Raw genomic sequence first — 25,311 nt, 5'->3', positions numbered from 1 at the left:
AATTTCTCTGTACCAGAGTGTTTACAATTTCGTGACTTCCGTGTTTATTTTCGTTGTAGGAAAGCACTCCTTTTTGAAGCTATATTTAAAACTGACAAGCAAGCATATATAAAAAGGAGGTGTTTGAGAAAAACATAGACAATACTTGCTCATTTATTGCAACTAATTCAAATTCCAAGCTAACACTGCAAGGTAATATACAGATATACGGTAAGTAGCTATAGCTGACCAAAATTATATACATGCGCTACTTCTTCAGTTCTATACATTTAATTCTACGTCTATGCTGTTAAAAAAATGGCTGGTATTAATCTATTTATTATAATTGCACCGTATAAGTAATTTTTAAAATACTGATTTTTGCAAAATTAAGACTACAGTATTGATTAACACAGATTTGTCCAATAGGCCTAAGATATAAAAAAAATAATTAGCCTTTTTATCTTATGGGTGTGGGTGACATGCTACCGTAATCAGGGTGTTTATTTAACAAATGATTTTAAAGCAATTAAATTTTACAATTCACTTATACACTACATTGACTACACTTCAAATGACTTAATCATGTTAATAATGCATTTTTTCAAACTTTGGATTTATTCAAACACTGGGAAAACAACCTGGTTATTAAAAAATGTGCATTTGTTCAAACTTTGGATTTATTCAGACAAAGCTGGGAATACAACCTGTTATTTAAAAAATGCATTTTTTCAAACTTTGGATTTATTCAAATAAAGCTGGGAAAACAACCTGGTATCAAAAAGAAAATGAAATTCCAATTTTTTTGTTTTTATAACACATTGTGGGAAGATACGCGTGCAGGGACATGAAGTCATTAATTTATGGCGTCCTCGATTTTAGAAAACTTACTGTTTTCAAATACATAATATATATCAAAGCTTGCTTCAGAACACAAATTTCTTTCATAAGAATAAGGACAGATTTAAAAATTTGAAAATCATATTTTTTGCTCTCCTTCAATACAATATATTTTGTTGATCTCAAATGACATAATTTATGACTTGTTCAGACTTTGAGAAAGGAAGAACAGATTTAGAATATACGGACATAATGACTATGTGCTTGTTTAATTTATCAAAGAACCTTCTCGTCTTACTACAGAAATACATTATACACATCTGTATCATGTGTATGACATAAATCCTCATATAAAGTGGAAATATCTATCATTTAGTTGGTAGATTCTTAAATGATGGTACATTAACATGATAAATTGGTCTTCTTAACCATAAAATTTCACGGCAAAATCAGCACACTAGTATGTCAATGAATTAAAGATTGAGTGTGTGTTATTTAACCTAATTTTAGTAACCCTTTTTATGTTAAAAGAATATTTTCAACAGTTGTGCATGTTCCTGTAAAAAAAAATTGACAAAAACTACAAATTTCTGATGGCAACTGGTACCAGACCCGTACAGAACTTTTGGAGAAGAGGAAGAAATTATCAAACAGATTTGTTTTATCCTGTGAAAATGACTCTCAATGATTATCTGTATAAATTGTATATATTTTGCAATAATACTATGAAACTACAATATTTCTTTACTAAAAAGATCATATTGCCCAAGTTGACACTTTCTATAAGTATCATGAGTTATTGCCCTCCACATGTTAACCCTGGATTTCCTGCCTGGCATAGCACTGCAGTTTACACAGAACTTTAGTGAATCCAATAAGCCTACTAGCATGACTAGTACATTTAACCTGCATTACCAAAGGCAGAAGCAGATCTGAAGCTGCATGTAGCATGGCTAGTAGATGCTGGACTCCGTCTGTCCATCTGTCCAAAAAAAATTCTTGGATTCAATGAAAGGGAATGATTTAATATTTGGTTTACAGCTTGATAATGTGGAGTTGTATCAAGTTAGCAATTTTAACATCTGTGGTGTAGCTACTTCCTGTTTGCAGATAGTTTGAAATTTTACAACACTCATTGCAAATGAAAAATTTAGATCAAAGTTTTCTTGGCTTCTATGAAAGGGAATGATTTAATATTTGGTCTGCAGCTTGGTTGATTTGTAGTGTGTAAGCAGTTTTTACATCTTTTGTGTAGCCACTTCCTGTTTGCTGATAGTTTGAAATTTTACGACACTCATTGTCCATGTTGTCATGATTGTACAAGTAAAACTTTTGTCAAACTTTTCTTGGCTCCTTTTAAAGTGAAGGATTTTAAAATTTGGTCTGGGAATGATCAGTTATGCTCCGGTATACATGTTACCTCAATCGATTGCATGCAGCAACGCAGGTCCAACCCAGTAATAGTCTTAATAAAATTGAGAATGGAAATGGGGAATGTGTCAAAGAGACAACAACCCGACCATAGAGCAGATAACAGTCGAAGGCCACCAATGGGTCTTCAATGCAGCGAGAAACTCCCGCACCCGGAGGCGTCCTTCAGCTGGCCCCTAACCAAATATGTATACTAGTTCAGTGATAATGGACGTCATACTAAACTCCAAATTATACACAAGAAACTAAAATTAAAAATGATACAAGACTAACAAAGGCCAGAGGCTCCTGACTTGGGACAGGCGCAAAAATGCGGCGGGGTTAAACATGTTTGTACATGTTACTAGTAGACTAAATTGCGTAAAAAGGTGGAAGGGTCACATTCAAGTACTACTATTTGAATTTTGGTTTTATTATTTTTGAAAAAAGATAAAATATTTATCCTGATTAAATCAGGAAAACTTTATTTAGTTTATGAGTATAGCAATTCTAACATCAAATTATTCATGTTTATTGTACAATAACTAAAAACCTCAGGTGTGTGACATTCATGACATTAGCAGATAGCACTACATATACATTGTATGTGCTTAAAATGTCATTCTAATTCGTTTGAGGTATTCCTCATTCCTAAATTCTATAAATAAGTTTATATAATGAAGGATTTCAAAGGTTTATCCAAAGTCTCTCAATGACTCCTGGGGAAAATCCCCTGTAAATCTGGAAAGTTGGCAGGTCTATATTATGCTGTATTATGTCTATTGTTTTTTCTCCCCATTAAAGCATAATCATTTTCTTTAATCATTGTAATGATAAGAATAGAAAATAGTATTAAGTTTTGATGATTATTTCTTTAAATTTACTTTTTAAATTACAAACGACAGTGAACCAACGCCTGATAAATCTTCACTATGATCATGATGATAGAATCTTTTTAAATGTTTAATAATGTAACACTAACAAAACAATGGATGCTAATGATACGTTTGTGACAAGGAACCAGTTTTACTACCAAGGCAAGGGAAATATCATATATAAATTTGACAGTCAAACTCAGACATTAAAAAGTTCTAGGAATTTGTTATAAATTCTAATTCATTCATTTTCAGGAATAATATTAATGTACACTATAAACTTAAATTTTAGTTCATATGAGATGAAGTTCAAGACTGTAAGAGAAGGACAACAAGCTGTTGTTTATAACCATTTAGGTCAAGGAAGACTTCTTGAAGGACCATTAAGGGTAGGTATGCTTACTTCAACTAGAATGTCTGCAATAGAGGTGTGAGTAGCTACAACCAATTTAATCTGCATACACCCAAACCTAATGATTATTAATGTGTATTAACCCCAACACTTTCCACAGAATATACATAAAGGTCAAGGGTCAGATACATGTTCATGTAGATCATTAATAGTTAATGCAAATATCAAATGGTTACATCTGTGATACATGTACCATTTTAATTTTCTATGAATAGACCTGGATCATCACAGGGCATTACCAGAGATATATTTTAAACGTTAAGGATGTTTGCTTATCTTGTTTTTGACTTTTTGTCAGATATTGGAATCTTCTGGTTTTATCCATGTGGTGCCATTAAAAATGTTGCTCGCTAACCCTTAGTTTTCTTTTCCTAATATTATTACATATAGTTTAAAAGCAATTTTTGAAAATCTTATCTGTTATTTTTAAACAGAGTAGCCAACATCCTTAAAATAAATAGTGCTATTTAGAAGTTGAGTTGATGAAAAAAGTTGACACACATATATGGATATATACTTATACAGTTATACTAGTAATATTTTACTCACCTGCAACATGTCACAAAGTCATAGAAGAGAGATTGAGGCATGTTTTGATGGCAATCATGGCGTCATCAATTGTTTATGTTTGTGATTAGGTCAGTTTAAGGAGGATCACTTCTGATAAATAAAAGATTAATTGATTGATTGATTGATTGGTGTTTAACGCCACTTTCAACACTATAATGCTATTTCGTGGTGGTCAGTTTTTATTAGTGGAGGAAGCCAGAGTGCCCGAGGAGAACCACCAACTTTCGTTAGAACTGACAATCCTAGTCATTTAAGATTGGAGTCGAACGCACCTTCTACATGCTGGATTCAAACTCACAACCTCAGTGTTGACTGGCTAGTGATACAGTAGACTACTTAGACCACTCGGCCACCGAGGCCCCTGATAAATAAAAGACAATTGGTATGCATTTGTCATGTTTGTATTGGGATTAGCTACATATATATATCCCATTTTTGTGAAGATTATTATTGTATGTATAATTTTTATGCCCCCGCCGTAGCGGAGGGGGCATTAAGTTTTACCCTTGTCCGTCTGTACGTACGTACGTCCCAAAATTGGTTTCCGTTCTCTAACTTTAGTTTGCCCCAACCAAATGTTATGAAACTTATACACAATGCTTATTACCACAAAACACAGATCAAATTTGAACTTTAGTGGCATCACTTTTACCGTTCTAGAGTTATGCCCTTTACAAATGGAAAAATTGCTGAATTTTTCGTTTCGGTTCTCTAACTTTAGTTTGCCTCAACCAAATGTTATGAAACTTATACACAATGCTTATTACCACAAACATGACAAAACACAGATCAAGTTTGAATTTTGGTGGCATCACTTTTACCGTTCTAGAGTTATGCCCCTTTAGAAATGGAAAAATTGCAAAATTTTTATTTTCTTCTAAATATCAAGTAATTTTTAAAATTGGAGTTATCTTCCTTTGTCCATGATTATAGTTGAATCAACTACAATCAATGCTTTATACAATGCAATGTTTAATTTTGACTTCCACTGATAAAACACAGATCAAGTTGAATTTGGGTAGTGTCACTTTAACCATTATTGAGTTATGCCCCTTTATAAATCGAAAGATTGCAAAATTTTTAGTTTCCATTTTGTAACTTAAGTATGCCCCATCCAAACATTATGAAACCTATACACAATATTCATTACCACAAAACTAAGATCAATTACAAATTTTTTGTTTCCGTTTTCATACTTTAGTTTGCCTCAACCAAATGTTATGAAACTAAAACACAATGCTTATTACAACATAATACAGATTAAGTACGAAATTTGGTGGCAACACTTTTACCATTCTTGAGTTATGTCCCTTAATGAACATAAAAATTGCTGAATTTTTCGTTTCTGTTCTCTAACTTTAGTTTGTCTCAGCCAAATGTTATAAAACTTGTACACAACCGTTCTAGAGTTATGCGTGTTTACAAATAGAAAAATTGCTGAATTTTTTCTCTACTTAAGTTAGCCTCAACCAAATGTTATGAGACTTGCACACAATATGAAATTTTTTTTTTTTCAGATTTTTCTTTATCGGGAAAGGTTGACTTACCTTAAGCTGTTTACGGCAGATTTGTATGACTATCTTACTGTCAAAGACATAGACGGAAATGTTACAAACAAAAGAGGGTATGTCATTGACTGTTAAATGTGTGCACCCACAGTTTTGTGGATTAGATTATTTTATACATTCTAAATCTGGTAATTTTTAGATTGGAAATAAATGGTATGGGGCATTGTCATGCATTATTTAACATATCTTATGTGTTTCAAAGCTTATATGCTACAAAAGGCCTATATGTGCTATTGCCATCAATATTCAAACATCACTTGTTGTAAGCCATCCATGGTAGTGTCTTCTTTTTAACTCTGTTAATCATAGTAGGTATTCTTCTCTGAAACCAATGTGCCAATTAAAAACAAAACTTTAAAATATTTATTCATAGGGTATCTACATGTACGCCTATTGTAAATTATATATAAATTCTGTGACATTGGATTTTAATCATTTATGAATCTGTTTCCAGACCATGTCAGATGTTTTGTAATCCTCTTGTGGTAGAAAGTATACATGTAAATCAGGCTATAAAGATTGATGCCAATCACATGATTGTTGTTTACAAACGTCTAAAAGACTCAGATGTCCAGAGGAGAGTAATTCAAGGTCCTTCTGTGTTTGTACCAGAAGCAGAGGAATGGTAAGCTTATTGTATCAATGTCAACTGAATATAAAAGGAAGATGATACTTCACTGATATTGTTCCAGATTGCACATGAGATGTTTCCTGCTACCGCTCTATATGTATATGACATCACCGCTGTTGTGTCATTACCTGCTTTCGAGTTCCAATATAAGTATCATTGCAATCAGACGTCTTTCTTACTTAGCCTTAACTTGTGTCCTGTACAACCACTCTACGATATTGGTGTCATATCTACAATAGATATCAACAATACAGATCAATTCGTTGATATGTTAAAAACCTTTGAAGAAACTGTAGATACGCTCTGGTCATTATTTCTTACAATGAATTAAAATATATTGTGATATATGTCTGAGAAATGGCTTTGAAGAGATGTAGAAAAGCTGTAATAACACCCTTTAGTTATTACAGGCATATATTTTCTGTAATAACATAGGTGTACTATACATGATTGGCAAATTATAAACTGTTATATCTTTCTAAAGTTTAGTATACATAAAGACAATTATAATACCAATAGAACTTGTATACAATTTAACAAAGAAAAGGTCATGATGTATATTGCCTCTTTGAAACTTGTAACATACATATGTCATCACAGTTTTTTTAAATTTTAGCTCACAATAATGACATGTATGTTATTTTTCTCTAATAACTTATTTAAGTTAGACCCTTGACTGGATATTATACATTCTAACAACAGCTGCTAGATAAGACATTGTACAATATATGCATACAAAAAATGAACGTAAATGGTTTAATTTTCATTGTTTAAATTTTCAATTTCCAGTGCCAAACTATTTGTAACTTATAGTCTCGCCTGCCACGAAAGTCACGGAAATCGAGACATAGGGATTGCTTTTCCAGCGACGGCGGTTGCGTCAACAATTGTTAAGTTTTCTGCTTAAGTTAGTCTGATAAGAACTTCTAGTGATAGATCATTGGTATTTGATATAAAGTTGCATTACTATCAGTACATATCATTTTGCATGGTTTGACAACTATTTCGAGGCCCAGCCCTCTAGGTCATGGTCCAGCAACTTTGAATTAACTAGCAATTTTCAATGTTAAGTTTTCTGCTTAAGTTAGTTTGATAGGAACTACTTGTGATAGATCATTGATATTTAATATAAAGTTGCATTACTATGTCTATATTGATTAAGGGCTATTTTGAGGCCCTGCTCCCTGTCATGGTCCAGTGACTTTGAATTAATAAGCAATTTTCAATGTTAAGTTTTCTGTTTGAGTTAGTTTGATAGGATCTACTTGTGATAGATCAATGTTATTTTGTATGAAGTTGCATTACTATCAGTACATAGCTGTTTGACAACTATTTTGAGACCCTACCCCTAGGTCATGGTCCAGTGACTTTGAATTAATTAGCAATTTTCAATGTTAAGTTTTCTGCTCAAGTCAGTTTGATAAGAATTACTTGTGACAGATCAATGATATTTTGTATAAAGTTGCATTATGATCAGTACATCTCAGTTTGTCGACCATTTTATAGGCCCTGCCCACAAGATCATTGTCCAGCGACTATGAATTAATAAGCAATGTTGCTGTTCATCAGATTGTCTTTTTCTGAATTTTATGCGGACAGGCGAGACCTATCTCTGTGTCAACAGTTTATTTTAAAGAACAAGTTTGTATTCATTTTGGCAAACTTTTAAAAATCATGATAGTGTAATATTATGTATAATTGTATTGTGACAATATGTTTTTGTAGGTTACACCAATTTAGTTGGCATGGATGTGATGCTAAAGACAAAACCAGGATGATTCCAGGATTTCATAAATTTCAACAATTAGCAGTTATACCAGATCAGTTCTACTATAATGTAGGTGTAATTTATACTTGATATATTGTATACTGAAAAGTTATTACACTAAGACTAGGAACATTTATAACATGAGTTATATATATTTTTGATTGTGTGTGAAATTAGTATTCTACATGTAGTAGTCCATTAATTGTATGAAAAAAATTAAAAGCTGACCCCTTTTGTAGACAACAAAAAACAATACAAATGCATGTCAAACAATACTCTAACAAACAATACCTATAGTTACTGAGAGTTCACAGAAAGTATCCTTCAGATATAGAAACTATGCTTTCCTTCACTTTATAATTGCTTGCTGTATTTCAAAGTCAATTCAAACGACAACATCACAAACAGGGTAGGAAATTTCACAATCTTGTGCAATGCCTAAATTAAATTGTACAGAATTTCACTATTGAAAAATAAGAAAACATTTCAGTCTTGTTTCAAACTATAAGTAAGAAAAGATATTTGATACGGTAAATTTTGAAATTTCTTCTTGTGTATTTATTATTGTGATTGTTGAGCAATAGATTAAAATTAGAGATTTATCATTATGCTTTCATGAAATGCTACATACAAATTATGCTATCATAGTCTGAAATGCACAGTAATTTGATCTATTGGTGAGACTTGTCTGGTTTCAACATGTTCAATTTTCACAAAAATAAAAAGCATCACTCAAAAATTTTTGAATTTACAATAATCCCCAAAATAAACGATACATTCATGACATTATGACTGAACAACAACTATATAATTAAAAAACCTCTGTAATAAATCTGTCAAACCAAAAAGAAAGATTTGATGGACATACTGATTTGTCTATTAAACAATGTGTCTGTCAATTTTCACATTTGTTCTTCCATCTCAATCTGTACTGGTGTGTATTGCAATAATTACTAAATATAGCTTGCTGTTCAGTGTGAGCCAAGGCTCTGTGTTAAAGACCGTACTTTGACCTATAATGGTTTACTTTTATAAATTTTGACTTGGATTGAGAGTTGTCTCATTGGCACTCATACCACATCTTCTAGATCTTATATCTATTAAGAGACAATACAATGTACCCTGATTACAGAATATAAATCTCATATTCAACTGAAATGGTAGCTAAAAATAAGTATGGCAGAGTTGTTTGTTGATGTATATATACATATATGGTTAGGAAGCTCTCAGATTGTGTTGCTGAGACTTGATTGATAACTTGTAAAGTGATTGTTTTTGATTGACAGGTGAAAGAAGTACGAACGCTTGATGACACTATGATAACAGTCAAACTTATGATATTCTATGAGCTTAAAGATGTGTTAAAAATGGTATGTTTCTATTGATACATTCAGTTCCATTGTTTATAATAATAAATGGATATTTCAAAGGTCCAATGAAAAGAAAAAAACAATGTAGAATTTTCACCAAGCCACAGTGAACACTATGTGAAAATCAAAGTTTCATTTTCCGTGTTGTCCTTTTAGCACCAAGGTAATGTGATGCTATATCAAACGATTTTCTGTATACCACTATCAGTGTGTTTGATTGATATTTTTAAATTAGCCAGCATCAGGAAGACTCAAGAGAGCAAAATATACATACTGAACTAAAATATGAAGAAGTATATAAAAATAAACTGATATACAATTTTTTTTAAGATTTTTTATTATACCCCCGCTTTAAAAAAGTGGGGGTATACTGTTTTACCTCTGTCTGTCCTTCCGTCAGTCCGTCCGTCCGTCCCATGAATATTTTCGTCGCATTTTTCTCAGGAACCACTTGACAAGGATTTCTGAAATTTGGTTTCAGGGTTTATATAAGTAAGTAACACCATGTGATGCGTTTTCAGATTCATCACTCAACAACTTCCTGTTCACCGAACACTTGTATTATTTTACACATGATAGCCAAGTTGAAAATTTTCGTCACATTTTTCTCAGGAACTACTTGACAAGGATTTCTGAAATTTGGTTTCAGGGTTTATATAAGTCAGCTATACCGTGTGATGCGTTTTCAGATTCATAACTCAACAACTTCCTGTTTACCGAAATATTTCGGCGGGGGTATCATTAGTGAGCAGTAGCTCACAGTTTTACTTGTTTTTTTAATTATTGGTTGTTGGTGTTTAATGATACATTCTGCACTCTTGGCTGTCTTATGCAGACAGTTTTCACTGGGAAAGGAAGCCAGAATACCCAGAGAGAACCATGACCTTTGGCAGGAAAACAGGCAATCCTAGTTTATTAATTAATATTGGAGTCAAACGAACCTTGCCACTAGGCGGGTTAAATCTCACAACCTCAGTGTTGGCAGGCTAGTGGTCAATGTAGAAGAACTACTTATACCACTAGATCACTGAACCCACTTTTATTTAAGAAGATGTTAATACGAAATTAGCCCAATTCTGTTAATTAATTTACTAGATACTATAGTCATGATAGTAGTACAATAAATTTGGTGTGAATTGTTGGTTTTTCATAAGAAAATCCATAAACCAAAATACAAATATATCTGAATTATAGCGTGGTCTTTGCTTATTTGTAAAAGAGAATATTGGATTTAGAATAGGATCCACTGTCATGGTAGTCCTAGACAGGAAAAGGTCATGATTTTACCTGGCTTGGATAAACAAATTAATTATCACAGGGACTTTTGTCATATCCCTTATCAGAGTAAATGAACTTTCTCAGAATCCCTGACAAAAAATGCCATTGTGCACTTCCTTTTTATTTTTTTAATATGAAATAGTTTTAGGGTTACCCTAAGCAAATTATGGACTTTGCCTGTGTTTTATCTAGAGAGTATTCCTGCTAAACCCTTTGTTAGAATTTATCAGACTTCTTAATGTTGGTTTTTGATGCTGCTTTGCTTTGATGTATGTTTTTGATGCTCCGCTTTAATGTTTGATTTTGATGCTACTCTGCCAAGTGATTAAATAATTATATATGAATAACACTGAACATATGTCTTTTTCCAGCTGGATACTACACAGGATCCGATTGCTGATATGATTAAGTAAGTTACAAGGGCTGAACTAAGCATTTATTTATTCTAGTAGTAATGTTCTGGTATTAAATATCCTGGTTCAATCTTATGACACAACTTATCATATATCTTTTCTATATTACCCTTTTCAATTGATTGTTTATTGTTTTGCAACTAAAAACCCTAAAATATATAATTGGTTGATATGTATACCACTCCATTAAAAAGATACATTGTAGAATCAGCTGCAACATTCACCAGTTTTAAAATTTTAAGGCCAGAGTTTGTGGTGAATTTTTTCTGGATTTAGTTTATTGGTTGGTTGCTGCCTCGTAAATGTCTATCCTTTATCACCTTTTAATCAAATCAAAATCAAATTGAATATTAAAACGTATTTTTGTAGAGCCTGTGTCTTCTGTTGCAGAAAGCAAGACATAGGGAAAGTGATCCGGCAGCAACGGCAGGATTAACTAACTTCTTAAAAGCTTAATACTTCAGAAGGAAGAAGACCTTGATGCTTCATACTTTGTATATAGATGCCTTATGTTATGATGTTTCCGTCTGTCATATGTCCACTGTCCTTGACCTCATTTTCATGGTTCAGTGACTACTTGAAAAAAAAGTTAAGATTTTTTGTAATGTTAAATTCTCTCTTATTATGAGTAAGAGGATAACTATATATGGTAAGTGCATACCTTGCAAGGTCCTCATGTCTGTCAGACAGTTTTCACTTGATCTCAACCTCATTTCATGGATCAGTGAACAAGGTTAAGTTTTCGTGATCAAGTCAATATCTCAGATACAATAAGCAATAGGTCTACTATATTTGGTCTATGGAATGATTGTAATGTGTAAATGTGCAACTGGCAGGTGTCATCTGACCTTGATTTCATTTTCATGGTTCAGTGGTTAAGTTAAGTTTTTGTGTTTTGGTCTGTTCCTGTCTCGCCTTGACGGAGTCAAAAAGCGAGACATAGGTATGTTGTTTCCGGTGTCGGCGGCGGCAGCAACAATGTATTAGTTTGTGATTAGGTCTAGTTCATGCTGAACCACTAGTAGTAGGTCAATGATATTTGGTATGCAGTTGTATTAGCATTGGCACATCTCATTACCATGGAGATTATTTGGCCCCGCCCCCTCAGTCAAGGTCTATTGACTTTGAAACTTTTCATAGTTTACATGTATTAGTTTGTGATTAGGTCAATTTATGGGGAACCACTAGTGGTAGGTCAATGATATTTGGTATGCAGTTGTATAAGCATTGGCATATCTCATTTCCATGGAGATTATTTGGCTCCGCCCCCTTAGTCATGGTCTATAGACTTTGAAAATTTTGCTAAGTTAAAATGTATTAGTTTGTGATTAGGTCAGTTCAAGGGGAACCATTAGTGGTAGGCCAATGTTAATTGGTGTTCAGTTGTATAAGCATTAGCACATCTCATTTCCATGGAGAATATTTGGCCCTGCCCCCTCAGTCATGGTCTATTTACTTTGAAACTTTTGCATAGTTTACATGTATTAGTTTGTGATTAGATCAGTTTAAGATGAACTGCTAATGTTAAGTCAATGATATTTGGTATGCAAATTTGTTGGCATTTGTAAGTATCGTTTCCATGGAGATTATATAGCTCACCCCTGATCATGGTTCATTGACTCTGAAACTTTTACATAGATTACAAGTTAATGTTTGTGTTTAGGTTTGTTTAAAGGGAACGACTTATAATAAGTCAATGGTATTTGGTATGCAGTTGTTTTAGCATTGGCACATCTCATTCAATGGAGATTGTTTAGCCATTCGACTTTGAATATTTGCATAACTTACATGTTAAAGTATTGCTATTTTAATTTCAACATTTGCATTATCAAAATTACAAAAAGGCGAGACATATCTCTGTGATAACAGTCTATTCTAATACTCTATGTGTATGCAATAGGTCAACTATATTTGATGTATGGAAATATTTGGTAATGTACATGTCAATCTGGCAGGTTTTATTTGACCTTGATCTCATTTTCACAGTTCATTGCTCAATGTTAGGTTTTTGTGTTTTGGTCTTTTTTTTCATAAACTTTAAACAATAGGTCAACTATTTTTATACGACCGCGAAAAAATCATATATTGGTATGACGTTGGCTTTGTTGTCGTCGTCGTCCGAAGACACATTGGTTTTTGCACTCTAACTTTAGTTTAAGTGAATGGATCTCTATGAAATTTTACCATAAGGTTCAATACCACAAAAGGAAGGTTGGGATTGATTTTGGGGGTTATGGTACCAACAGTTAGTGAATTAGGGGCCAAAAAGGGGCCAAAAATAAGCATTTGTAACTTCCAGACATAACTTGTGTGTTAGTGTATGTATCTCTCCGACATTGTACCACAAGGTTTCATATCACAAAGGGAATGCTAGGTATGATTTTGGGGGTAAATGCCTCAAAATTTTAGGAATTAGGGGCCAAAAAAGGGGCAAAAAACAAGCATTTTTCTAGTTTCATGACCATAACTTGTGTGTAAGTGTATGGATCTTTCTGAAATTGTACTACAAGGTTCCATATCACAAAGGGAAAGCTGGAATTGAGTTTGGGGGTAATTGCCCAAAGGTTTAGGAAAAAGGGGCCAAAAATAAGCATTTTTCTAGTTTCCAGACAATAACTTGTGTTCAAGGGTATGGATCTCTCTGAAATTGTACTGCAAGGTACCATACCACAAAGGGAAGGCTGGGATTGATTTTGGGGGTAATTGCCTCAAAATTTTAGGAATTAGGGGCCAAAAAGGGGCAAAAAACAAGCATTTTTCTAGTTTCAGGACAATTACTTGTGTTTAAGTGTATGGATCTTTATGAAATTGTACTACAAGGTTCCATATCACAAAGGGAAAGCTGGAATTGAGTTTGGGGGTAATTGCTCAAAAGGTTTAGGAAAAAGGGGCCAAAAATAAGCATTTTTCTAGTTTCCAGACAATAACTTGTGTTCAAGGGTATGGATCTCTCTGAAATTGTACTGCAAGGTACCATACCACAAAGGGAAGGCTGGGATTGATTTTGGGGGTAATTGCCTCAAAATTTTAGGAATTAGGGGCCAAAAAAGTGCAAAAAACAAGCATTTTTCTAGTTTCAGGACAATAACTTGTGTGTAAGTGTATGGATCTTTATGAAATTGTACTACAAGGTTCCATATCACAAAGGGAAAGCTGGAATTGAGTTTGGGGGTAATTGCCTTAAACGTTTAGGAATTTGGGGCCAAAAAGGGGCCTAAAAACATGTTTTTTTCTAGTTTCCAGACAATAACTTGTGTTCAAGTGTATGGATCTCTCTGAAATTGTACTGCAAGGTACCATACCACAAAGGGAAGGCTGGGATTGAGTTTGGGGGTAATGAATCATAAGGGGGTTCAAAAAATTTGGGGGAGGAATTTTTTTTCCCTTTTTTTCCTTTTTTTTTCTTTAAAATTTTCCATTTTAAATTGGTTATTTCTGATTAATATATAAAAGCAAATAATAATGATAATTTTTAAGTTCTTATACCACATTCATTCTGTGTCAGAAACCTATGCTGTGTCAAATATTAAATCACAATCCGAATTCAGTGCTGTATCAAGCTTGAATGTTGTGTCCATACTTGCCCCAACTGTTCAGGGTTCGACCTCTGGGGTCGTATCAAGCTGCACCCAGCAGAGCATTTTATTGGTGTATGGAATGATTGTAAGATGTACATGTGTGTTTGGAAGGGTTCTTCTGACCTTGACCTCATTTTTTTATGGCGCATTGGTCAATATAAAGTTTTCATGGTTTGGTCTGTTTCTTGTATACATAAGCAATATGTTAACTTTATTAGGTGTATGGTATGATAGTAAGGTGTACATGTATTTCTGGCTTGCATTGGTTTATCTGACCTTTACCTCATTTTCTTTGATCATGATAAGTTTAAGTGATACTTGTACAAGTTGTAGTAAACTTTATATTTAGGACTATCAACGTAAAATCAATTGTCAGTAAAGCAGGCGAGACATTTCAGCGTGTGCACACTTGTTTAAGAAATATACTTCAAATTTATTTAAGGAATGACTGTAATATTTTTTCTGTCTATGAAGAAATAACCTCAAAAATGTGGTGCACACTGAATTACTCGTGTAGCGGGTTATTTAAAAGTGTGCACCACATTTTTTGAGGTTATTTCGAATAGACAGAAAAAATATAACAGCCATTCCTTATAATTTAATTCTTAATTCCATTTTTAAGGAGTAAATCATGAAAAATCATTGATGAAATCACGGTCACATGACAAAATTATGTCTATGAGCTGATAGATAAAAAACTTTCAGCCAATCAGAAGACGTGTTATATCCAAAATTAAATTATTAGAATATAATATTGATAGCTGAATTAATATTTTATTGGTTGAGACTACCAAATTTGACATTAAGCAAAACCTATTATTCCCCTGTATGTAAATATTGATAGCTAAATCAACTATCACACATTACATCGAGCAAAACTTCATATTCCCCTCTAAGATCAGAAATATCTCATTCTACTTTATGCCCTCAGTGGTGTCCTCATGAAATATGAACTTTCTAGAGTGAACAAATCTTCAAATCTCCCTACGTCAAGGGAAATAAATATATAGTATTCCCCTCTGAACATTGTTTGTACCCTATTATGTGGATTTTTTAAAGAGTTATAAAACTTTTTATACAGCAAAATCATTGTTGGCTTCCTGTTTAAGCTCATTTCATGTGTAAAATCAAAACAAGCAAAAAAAATTATGTCATAAATATGAAATTAATTATTAATGTACTTTTATTTATGCAATGTCATTATAAACTCAGAAGATTATGGGAAATTGAATGTACCTTATGAATAATCTATTTTCAAGAGTCTAAGAAAGTATAAGCATCAAGTAGTGGAAAAAAAAATCATTTGCCTTGTAAGATTTGTTCATAGAAAAAAGTCATATTTCTATTGGGCATTGCGCTTGAAAAATATGACTTTTCCATGCTGAACAAATCTTCATATCCCCTTAAAGCACGGTAAATACATGTATAATGTGTTCTGGGTGTTGAAAACAATACAATACCAATACCACAACACACCACACCGCACCAATATCAATACCAATACTAATACCATATCAATACCATACCAATACTAATACCAATACCAATACCAATACCAATACCAATAGTTATATTATATAAGATGTGCATTATTTCAAAACACTCTGTCACATACAAGTGAAACAAGAGGTAAACATATATATGAAATATAGTCACATTGATTATTAGTTTTTATCTATGCATAATGTACAAATATATATATATATATGAATGTACATGTATATATGTAAATAGTTTTTTATACGTATACATATGTAATATGCTGACTGCAAGTCATTATGATAACAGATATTAACAATTACAAATTTTGATTAATAAAAACTATCTTCAGAAAATTTTAATTAAGACTAGATAGATATCTTGAATATCATGAATATATCTGTGTATTATAAGTCACAAAAATAATGATAAGTTAATGTACTTTTTCAGTGCTGTGTGCTCAGATGTCATTGCCTTTTCGGGAAGAATTACGTAAGTTTAATTTTTGTTTTAATGATTTACTAAATTTTAGTCCTACAGTCAGACCTGTCATAAGTAGTCACTTATGGGAAGTATCAAAAGTGACTGCCCAAGAGAGATGACCTTTTAAAGGAGGATTCAAAAAAATTTTGATGCTGACATCACCCATGGGCGGGCTAGCAGCAAATTGTTTTAGTTTTTATTGCAATTGGTAGAGTTATCATTCTTGTGAGCAGTAAAAAAAAATATGGCAGATTCCTGTGTTGTAAATGCGAAGGAAGCTTTCATAATATGTTAATATTTGTGGAGAAATAAGTTGGTGATATGGTTTGAATAAAACTGAAAGGAGTGAAACACGAGAAAATTCACAAATTTGCTTCATTTTGTGCGATCTCGGTTACAAACGGTTTCAGATTCTCATTTTGACTTCGATACTGAACACAAATATATTTAGTCATGATTATATTCGAAGTTTAAAACTTTAAAAATGACCTTTGTTAAAAGTTGAAATGACGATTCGTTTGAAAATTAGGTGACCACTGACAGATTAAGACAGGTGACTGCTGAAAAGAGTTAAATTATGTAGAGAAAACATTTGGGAGGGTCTGAAAGTGACTGGAATATTTTAGATTTGGTCCCACATTTTTCCAGCACTACTGAACACAATGACCTCAGATATGGTCAGTAGCTTGGAAGTAATGAGTTATAAGGTGTGATCACTGTTTGGATCTTCCAGACACCTATATCTGAATTTCCTGTTTTCTGATTTACAAGTGGCCTTTTAGTTGGAGTATACTTATCATGACAATGTATGCATTCTTGTTTTCGTAACTTTAAAGACAGAAATGATCACAAAATGCAACATGATAATGCAAAAATATATTAGTTTAATTTTTTTATTAAAATGGTGGAGTGCATAAAATAAATATTAATTTGAAAAAAAAGTAATGTAGTAATCCAAAGAAAAATCTCCAGTATTATTAAATTCTTCCTCCAGAGCATCCGTTAGTCAATGTGAGGCTAATTTTAAAAGAAGAAGGCAAAGATGCATTGTTATCTTAATTCTTACTTAATTACTTGTGTAATTGCCAGAAAAATAGATGGCCAAAATCATGGAAAAGAAGATTATTTAGTCGTCAACCACTTCCTTAAAACACTGCATTTGACAGCAAAACATAGTAAAAATTCATATATAATACATGTATTACAAACACTTAAAGAGTTTTAATTTGTCTACATGCTAATACATTAGATACATAATAGTTGTTTCATAAGATGCCATTTGTTCAGGTTTCATTAAAAAGTGCTACTTCTATATTTTTTAGATTTGAAGACTTTTTAAAACAGACACATAGATTATCTGAATTGAAGAGCTACTCACAATTACTGCAGAGAGCTGACAGAATCGGTTACACTATACAGAAAGTTGTGTTTAGAGGATACCATGCCAGTGAACAGTTACAGGTAACTTATTGAAAATAATACCTGAAACCTTTCTTACTATCAAAATAATAAGATTGCCAATGAGACAACTCTCCACTAAAGACCAAATGATGAAGAAGTTAACTATAGGTCACTGTACAGGCTTCAACAATGAGCAAAGCCTATACCACATAGGAAGCTATAAAAGGCCCTGAAATGACAAATGCATAACAATTCATACAAGAAAACAAATGGCCGGATTTATGTACAAAACAATCAATCAAAAACAAATATGATATACAGCAAACTACTCTAGTACTGAAGATTTTGTTCAGTTTATACAGGTTGGGTAACAAAAACAATATGATTTGTACCAGATTTCAGGTCTGTTACCTTTCCAGTTTGCAAGGTTTTGGTTTAGACAGGTTTACTGCTAGAATCAGCCTTATGTTAGCACTGCAAAAAAAAAAGAAGATTTGCTCAGATTGAGTTGGTTGAATAACTTCTATGGGAAAATCTACACAAAAAAAAATGTCTTTGTCATTTACTGTCTTTTTGTTTCCTTTACAAAATGTTGGACTGGTTACAACATATATCTAAAAAAAAAGCAGCAGAGCTCTTGGGATTATATTGGTGTCTCGGGTTGATACGGATGTGATATTGAAAAACCCATATCATATACACTTTATTATATACCTCAAGTAGATGTTTTTATGTGACATGACGTTGTACAGATTAGGGGTTTGATAAAGCCTTTGCAACAGTGACTGATATCGATGACGTGACGTCATACAGATTAAAGGTGTGATAAAGCCTTTGCAACCGTGACTGATATCGATATCATCACGGATGGCTGATACAGCACGATTGCCGTTGACCGTATTACACATACAATTTATCTGTATTTACTACTAAGTATATAATAAAGTCATTTATTTCTTTAACAATATATTTCATGAATGAGTAAAGATACCTATGCAATTGAGTTATTGAATATTTTTTTCAAATTGTAAGAATTGGTCTTCTAACTTGTTTCTGTAATAACAGCATATGCTTATTCTAGCTTGCTGGGTGATTCTAAACAGATATATCAGATCCCACATTGTTTGACCTTTTAAGATCATATCCATGTTGAGAAAACATTTTAGTATTTTTAAATAAAGGATTATGCCTTGAAAAGGTTTTTTCCTAATTATGATGATATATACTTAAATTATATGTTGTTTTATAAAAATTATGTGTCTTGATTTTATCTATGAACAATTTGGTGTAAATCACCCTTATGGTCACAGGTGTTGAAAAGTAAATGTCGTTATACTTTCAGGCCATGCAAAGCAGTGCAATTGAGTCTAGAACACAGTTGAGATTAAATGTAGAAATAGAAGAACAAAAACAAAGACTTGCTGATCTTAAGATTACAAAAGAACAAGAGAGAGCTAAATTAGGTAAATTCTTGGTTGTATTTGTGTTTTGATTTCATTCTAGATAAGGCAAAATTCCTTGTATTGATTGGTTGGAAAGAAATATTTTAACATTAGGAAGAAACTTGTAAAACAAAAAAGGGATCTTTGAGAAAGACCATCATTAGATACAAACGTTTGAGTGATATTACTTTGTACGGTGTAGTTTAAGAGAAGAAATTGCCGAGAGTTAAATGATTATACTTTTGGAAATATGATTTTTACTAACAGGATTGAGAAACCGACTCATTTTATGTCTGCTGGTGCAATGCTCTGTAAAACCACAGAAAACACCTCAGTAACTGTTTTCTGAAATTAATTTCATCAGGAATGCAAATAGGCAATTTTGGAATGCCAAAGAAATATTGGGATAAGAATATTCAATATTCGTCCAAAATTTTACAAAATTTAAATTTACCAGCCTTCTATTCATTTTGGCCTGGCTGGAGGTGCAAACATGACTGGCATAAAATATCAAGTTGTCACACAATAGAGGAATCTTGTACTGTTTATTAAATGTTGAAAGTATCAAAATCATATGTTGGCTTTAATAATATGTATTTGTCGAAAGTTTGTGCATAAGTAAATGCACACTCTTTAATACTATATGTTCCTTAATTCTACTTTTAAACATTTTCTTTCAGTTCAGGAAATGGATAAAGAGAAACAGGATCATAAACAAAAGATGTCTGTTCTGAAGCAGACGCATGATTTGGAGATAAGGAATTTAGAGCAACAACAGGGGCTACAAGTTCGATCACTCATGACCAAAGCAAAATTAGGTATAATAGACATACAATGATACTGTTTTAAAGTTTGAATGCAAAAGTACAAGACAATACTGTAAATTCAGAATTTTATTATTTATTATTGCGATTTTTGAAGACTGAACAGAACTATGAGATTAATGATTGCGATTTCAGGAAAAGTTTCATGTAGATATATGTATCAGATATCAGAAGGCAGGTTCTTATTGTAGTGATGCTGGCCCTTTTGCAGTATTCACATTTATTAAAATCTTGTGATATTTCTGAATTTACAGCATTTGAAAATATTTCTGAAGCACAAATGTTTTGCCCCTAGATATCTTAGGAAAAAAGTGTAGCTTGCCTGTTTAATCTGCATTAATTTTAACACTGTTGTTGTGAGTCCATTGACCATGACAAACAGTACCTTATATGCAAATGAACAAGTTTTATTGGAAAAAAATTTATGTTGACAAGATCAGCATATTTGTTAATGATCATTTTATTTTTTAAATCTTGCTCAATTAAGATCCCAATTGAGTAATATCTTCTGGATCTTTAGATAAAACTTGGAAATAGATGTGGCGTTCTTTCTTTGTCTCACTACTATGCATGACAATATACTGTGGGTTCGTTATTATTAGTGGGATACTGATTTTCATGGGTATAGGTGAATCTCGAATTTCAATGTTGAGCGAAGTACAGATTTTCTAAAAACCAAGAAATCAAATATCCACCAAAATAAAACTTCCTCAATCTTCAAAAAGTTTGTACCCACGAAAATAAATGAATCCACAGTAGATGATAGAGGGAATAAAATGCATACACTTTCACAAACTATTATTTTATTTCTGGCATGTGCTTTCATAATGACAGGTATTTAAATATTAGATGTTGATTTTTAATATTTTTCAAATATGTTCTGTACAGTGTATTTTTTTGTTGTTTAGATCTTAGAAATGCTGAAGATACCTACAGTGCAGAGTACTTAAAGTCTTTGAAAGACGTGGATATTGATGTGACAGCTTATCTTGTATCTCAGATGTCACCTCCCGCTGATGAAGAAATACAAATGGTGAAGAAAACAGTCAGTACAACTTTTTAAATTTCTTTTATTTTCGAAAAAAGTTAATAAACCATTGATGTATACAATATTCTCCATTTTTGCAAGTTCATACACTGGAATGAATTTAAATTTGAATTGTCTTTTACATAGGTATGTGATTACTTACTCCTATTTAAACTTTTTACAGGAATGTTGCAAAACTCAGTTGAGTGAAAGATCTTCAGCAAATGGATTTTTAATATAAATATTAATATTTGGTTTGGATAATATTAACAGATGAACTTTTCATTATTGAACAGTTAACTCTAAAGGGCACGATAAATGTTATAAACTTTCATTTATTGTCTTAAGATAATACAATGGAGGATTTTTTGAGGTTTTAAATTAAAATGAACAAATATTACTCACTGGCATTTTCATAGCAATGAAAATTTCTAACATGGGATTAACCAGGAGTTATTTTTTTTATATTTATTATTTATTTTTCTATAAAGTTATATAAACCTTTATGTTGTACATCATTGACTTAATTTATTGTCTGTACACTACACAAATTTACATTATTGTATCATTCTTTGTTATTTTTTAGTACTCAGTACTTTTATGAACCAAATTTATAAAAAACATGAACAGTTGTTATTGTCAATAGTTAATAGTATGTAGCTGTGAATTATGTGATATATATATAAATATATACATGTAGTAACCATAATCATTAGTCCCCTACCGACGAAGGCGAAGGGGACTTTAGGTTTGCACTCCGTCTGTCTGTCCATCCGTCCATCCGTCAGTCAGGCAAATCAGTTTTCCACACTTTTTTTCTTCATGATTGAAGATATTGATTTGATATTTGATGTATTGTTTTATCATGACAAGTTACTGATCAAGTTCGAATTTTGTTCCGGTCTGATGATTTTGTGCAGAGTTATGGTCCTTTGACTTAGAAAATTCACTCAAATAATCAGTTTTCCGCACTTTTTTTCGTCATGCTTGAAGATATTGATTTGAAAATTGGTATATAGTTTTATCATGACAAGTTACAGATCAAGATCGAATTTTGTATTGGTCTGATGATTTTGTGCAGAGTTATGGTCCTTGGACTTAGAAAATTCAATTAAATAATCAGTTTTCAACAGCTTGAAGATATGGACTTGATATTTGTTATATAGTTTACATCATGACAAGTTATAGATCAAGTTAGAATTTTGTTCCAATACAATGAATTTTTAACCGGTAGGGGACTATGTATTGCCATGCAATACTCACAGAATGCTTGTTTTATTGTCTATTGACAATTTTTTATGCAAAGTGCAAAGTTACAAAAGCCAACTGACAATGAACCATACATTGATTTGAGGGATACAAATACTTTGAGATAATTGAATTTTTTTTTTTTTAATTTTAACACTCACTAGGCTTGCTGGGTTCAGTGTAGATTTGTCATAAGTATCATATTTAATTCAGTCATCATTTTAATCATTTTATTTTCTATGGACTATTTTATGGTACAAAGTTACATACATGTATGATCATATATTTTTTTTTTAAATAGATTTATAGACCTTTTCCTTTGTTTTGTACATAGTACTTTGATAAAATAAGTTTCTTTAATTATACTTCAGTAATATAGACCCAAATTCCAATGTCCTTTGCTTTTGATTTATAAAAAAAATATTTTTTCAAGATGTGCATGCGCAATGTTCAAAAAATTTTAGATTCAGATAAAAGTAATGAAGTCTGAAGTCATAATTGTATATCAATCCATGATGAGTAAATAACTGTTATTTAAGTTTTCAAAGGGTACAAACATGCAATAATTAGACAAATTACAGTACATTGTATTATAATAAAACTACTTTGGTTCACAATTTTAATTCATTGACGATAATTGAGGGTTTGGATGGGGTTTACAGAATAGAGAATAATGAACAAAATGTGCAGAATAAAGAGATGAAAATATAAAGAATAGAGAAAAATATAGCCAAAAAGTAAAGAATAGGTGCTAAATTATAAGGAATGGAGAATAACAGGCAGAATTTATAAAGAATAGAGAAAAATGGCCTAAAAAATTAAAGAATACAGAAATGAAGGACCACCATCCACACCCTCATAATTGTATGGAACTTGATTCCTCAAATTGAAATTCATATTTTCAAAATTGAAGTTAATATTTGGAAAATGTGGTTGTTATGTTTGAATTAATAAGTTTTAGCAAGCCAAAGAATTTTAATGTTTTTAAAACAATTTCCTTTTATCATGTCTAAATATTTAAAATGTGCAGTGGCAAAACTGTGAAGTTTATTTAACAATGTGAATTCCAATACATTTAAGTGGCAGAGAAAAATAAAACATAGGATAAGCTGGAAAACAGTCCTTCTTTAATATCTAACTTTGGTGATTATATTTTAATCTGAGATAAATGATTCAGTAGTTACATGAATTGGCTTTATATTAACATCTTTCTATGTCAAATTGAAATTTCATTTAAAAAAGCATTTGTATTAAGACAACCAACCAATAATAATTGGTCTTTCCAAAAGTTTGAATAGAAGCATATTGTGAAGATCATTTTGTTTAAAATGACAGTTTATTATAACCTACCGCATTGTTATGTTGAAATGACAATGTCATAATGACATTTTTAAAGCTGGTATTTGAATTATTGAAAAGACTCTTATCAAGGTAAAAAGATTTAAAAAGGCTGCTTAATAATTCAGTTTTTATCAACAGTCTCCTTACAAATCGTGATTTCTTTGTTCAAGCAATGGTTGTCAAGTACATGAACACTTGTTGTCTGAATCTACATGTAGCCTTGTTCTTAACATAGTCAATTTAATTAAAAACGTGTTGAATACTTGTTTCAAATGAGAACTTCTATTTTTAGGTCCTTTTTTCATATAGCTCTTCGTCTGTTTCGGTTTTTATTCATCCTTGGATCATAAATATTCTGCTTTGAGCATTTCTAATGATGGTAAATCCAGAAAATCTTGTGAAATTTATAAATTGTTGTTTTCATTATTTAAAGACTTAAATTATTTTTGTAATTTTATCATATTTTTTTAATGGTTATATATTTTTTCTGATGTAATTTTATTGCTTTATTATTGATTAAAAACTATTAATCTATTCCTTTAATAATATATCTACCTCATTATTACATGTGTAATTAAATAATCTTTGATACAAATTATTAAATTAATTTAGAGAATTTTTTCTTTTTGATTAAACTAGGAGCCAGTTTGAAGATTATTGTTTAGGAAGTGTACATTTAAGCTTTTCTTCACAAATTGGATGTTGGTTGACCATATTTAAGTGGTATTCTTTGTTTGTAGCCACATGTCTGTGAGCATGCTGCACTGTATCTCGCATCCATTGATCATCAAGTTCCTCTTTAACTAATACATTTATTTTCCTGTACATAATGAACATGTATGAAATTTGTGAGAAAAAAATTACTGCTTAGTGAATACTTATTATAGGGTATCATAAGTGAGCAAATAGCTCACAGTTCACCTTTTTTTTTGGCAAAGAAATAAGCTTATGATTAATGTTTTTCTTTTTGTCAGTAATTTTTGAATGGGCTACCCAGTGAAATAGTATAACATATGTCACTTTATGTTTTTTTTTTATTTTTTAAGTAATCAGAAATCCTCATATTTATTTTATACACATTTTGAATCAAAATGATTTACATTTGACATTAAAAAAAAATAATCATATAGAAGTATTATTTTCTGTAGAATAGCTTATATTGTACATTCTTGAGATTTATGTTTAGTTATTTTAAGTCATTGTTTAAGTATTTTTTTTACACAACTTGTTTTCTTTTTTCAAATCTACAAAAAATTATAATGGATAATGTATTGTTAATTTATCAGGTTGAAATCAGCTTTAAAATATTAATTTTTATTTATGATATTAGGAATAAATGTATATTATCTGTTAAATAAACATGTTCTTCAATCA

General features: G+C 31.6%; 1 protein-coding gene across 1 annotated transcript; it reads left to right on the top strand.

Moving 5' to 3' along the window:
• LOC127701508 (uncharacterized) lies at positions 1 to 25,311 on the top strand. The gene is made up of 12 exons (XM_052205399.1): positions 1 to 210; positions 3,397 to 3,493; positions 5,604 to 5,710; positions 6,109 to 6,279; positions 8,011 to 8,122; positions 9,340 to 9,423; positions 11,073 to 11,110; positions 16,622 to 16,663; positions 17,977 to 18,115; positions 19,398 to 19,518; positions 20,178 to 20,315; positions 21,230 to 25,311. The coding sequence occupies exons 2-12, from the start codon at positions 3,407 to 3,409 to the stop codon at positions 21,382 to 21,384; spliced, it is 1,194 nt and encodes a 397-aa protein (XP_052061359.1). The 5' UTR covers positions 1 to 210; positions 3,397 to 3,406; the 3' UTR covers positions 21,385 to 25,311.

This window comes from Mytilus californianus, unplaced genomic scaffold (assembly GCF_021869535.1).
Source record: "Mytilus californianus isolate M0D057914Y unplaced genomic scaffold, xbMytCali1.0.p SCAF_5, whole genome shotgun sequence".
In the NCBI taxonomy this organism is placed as follows: Eukaryota; Metazoa; Mollusca; class Bivalvia; order Mytilida; family Mytilidae; genus Mytilus; species Mytilus californianus.
The sequence above is the reverse complement of the archived record's forward strand: the minus strand, read 5'-3'. Positions and strand labels throughout refer to the sequence as shown.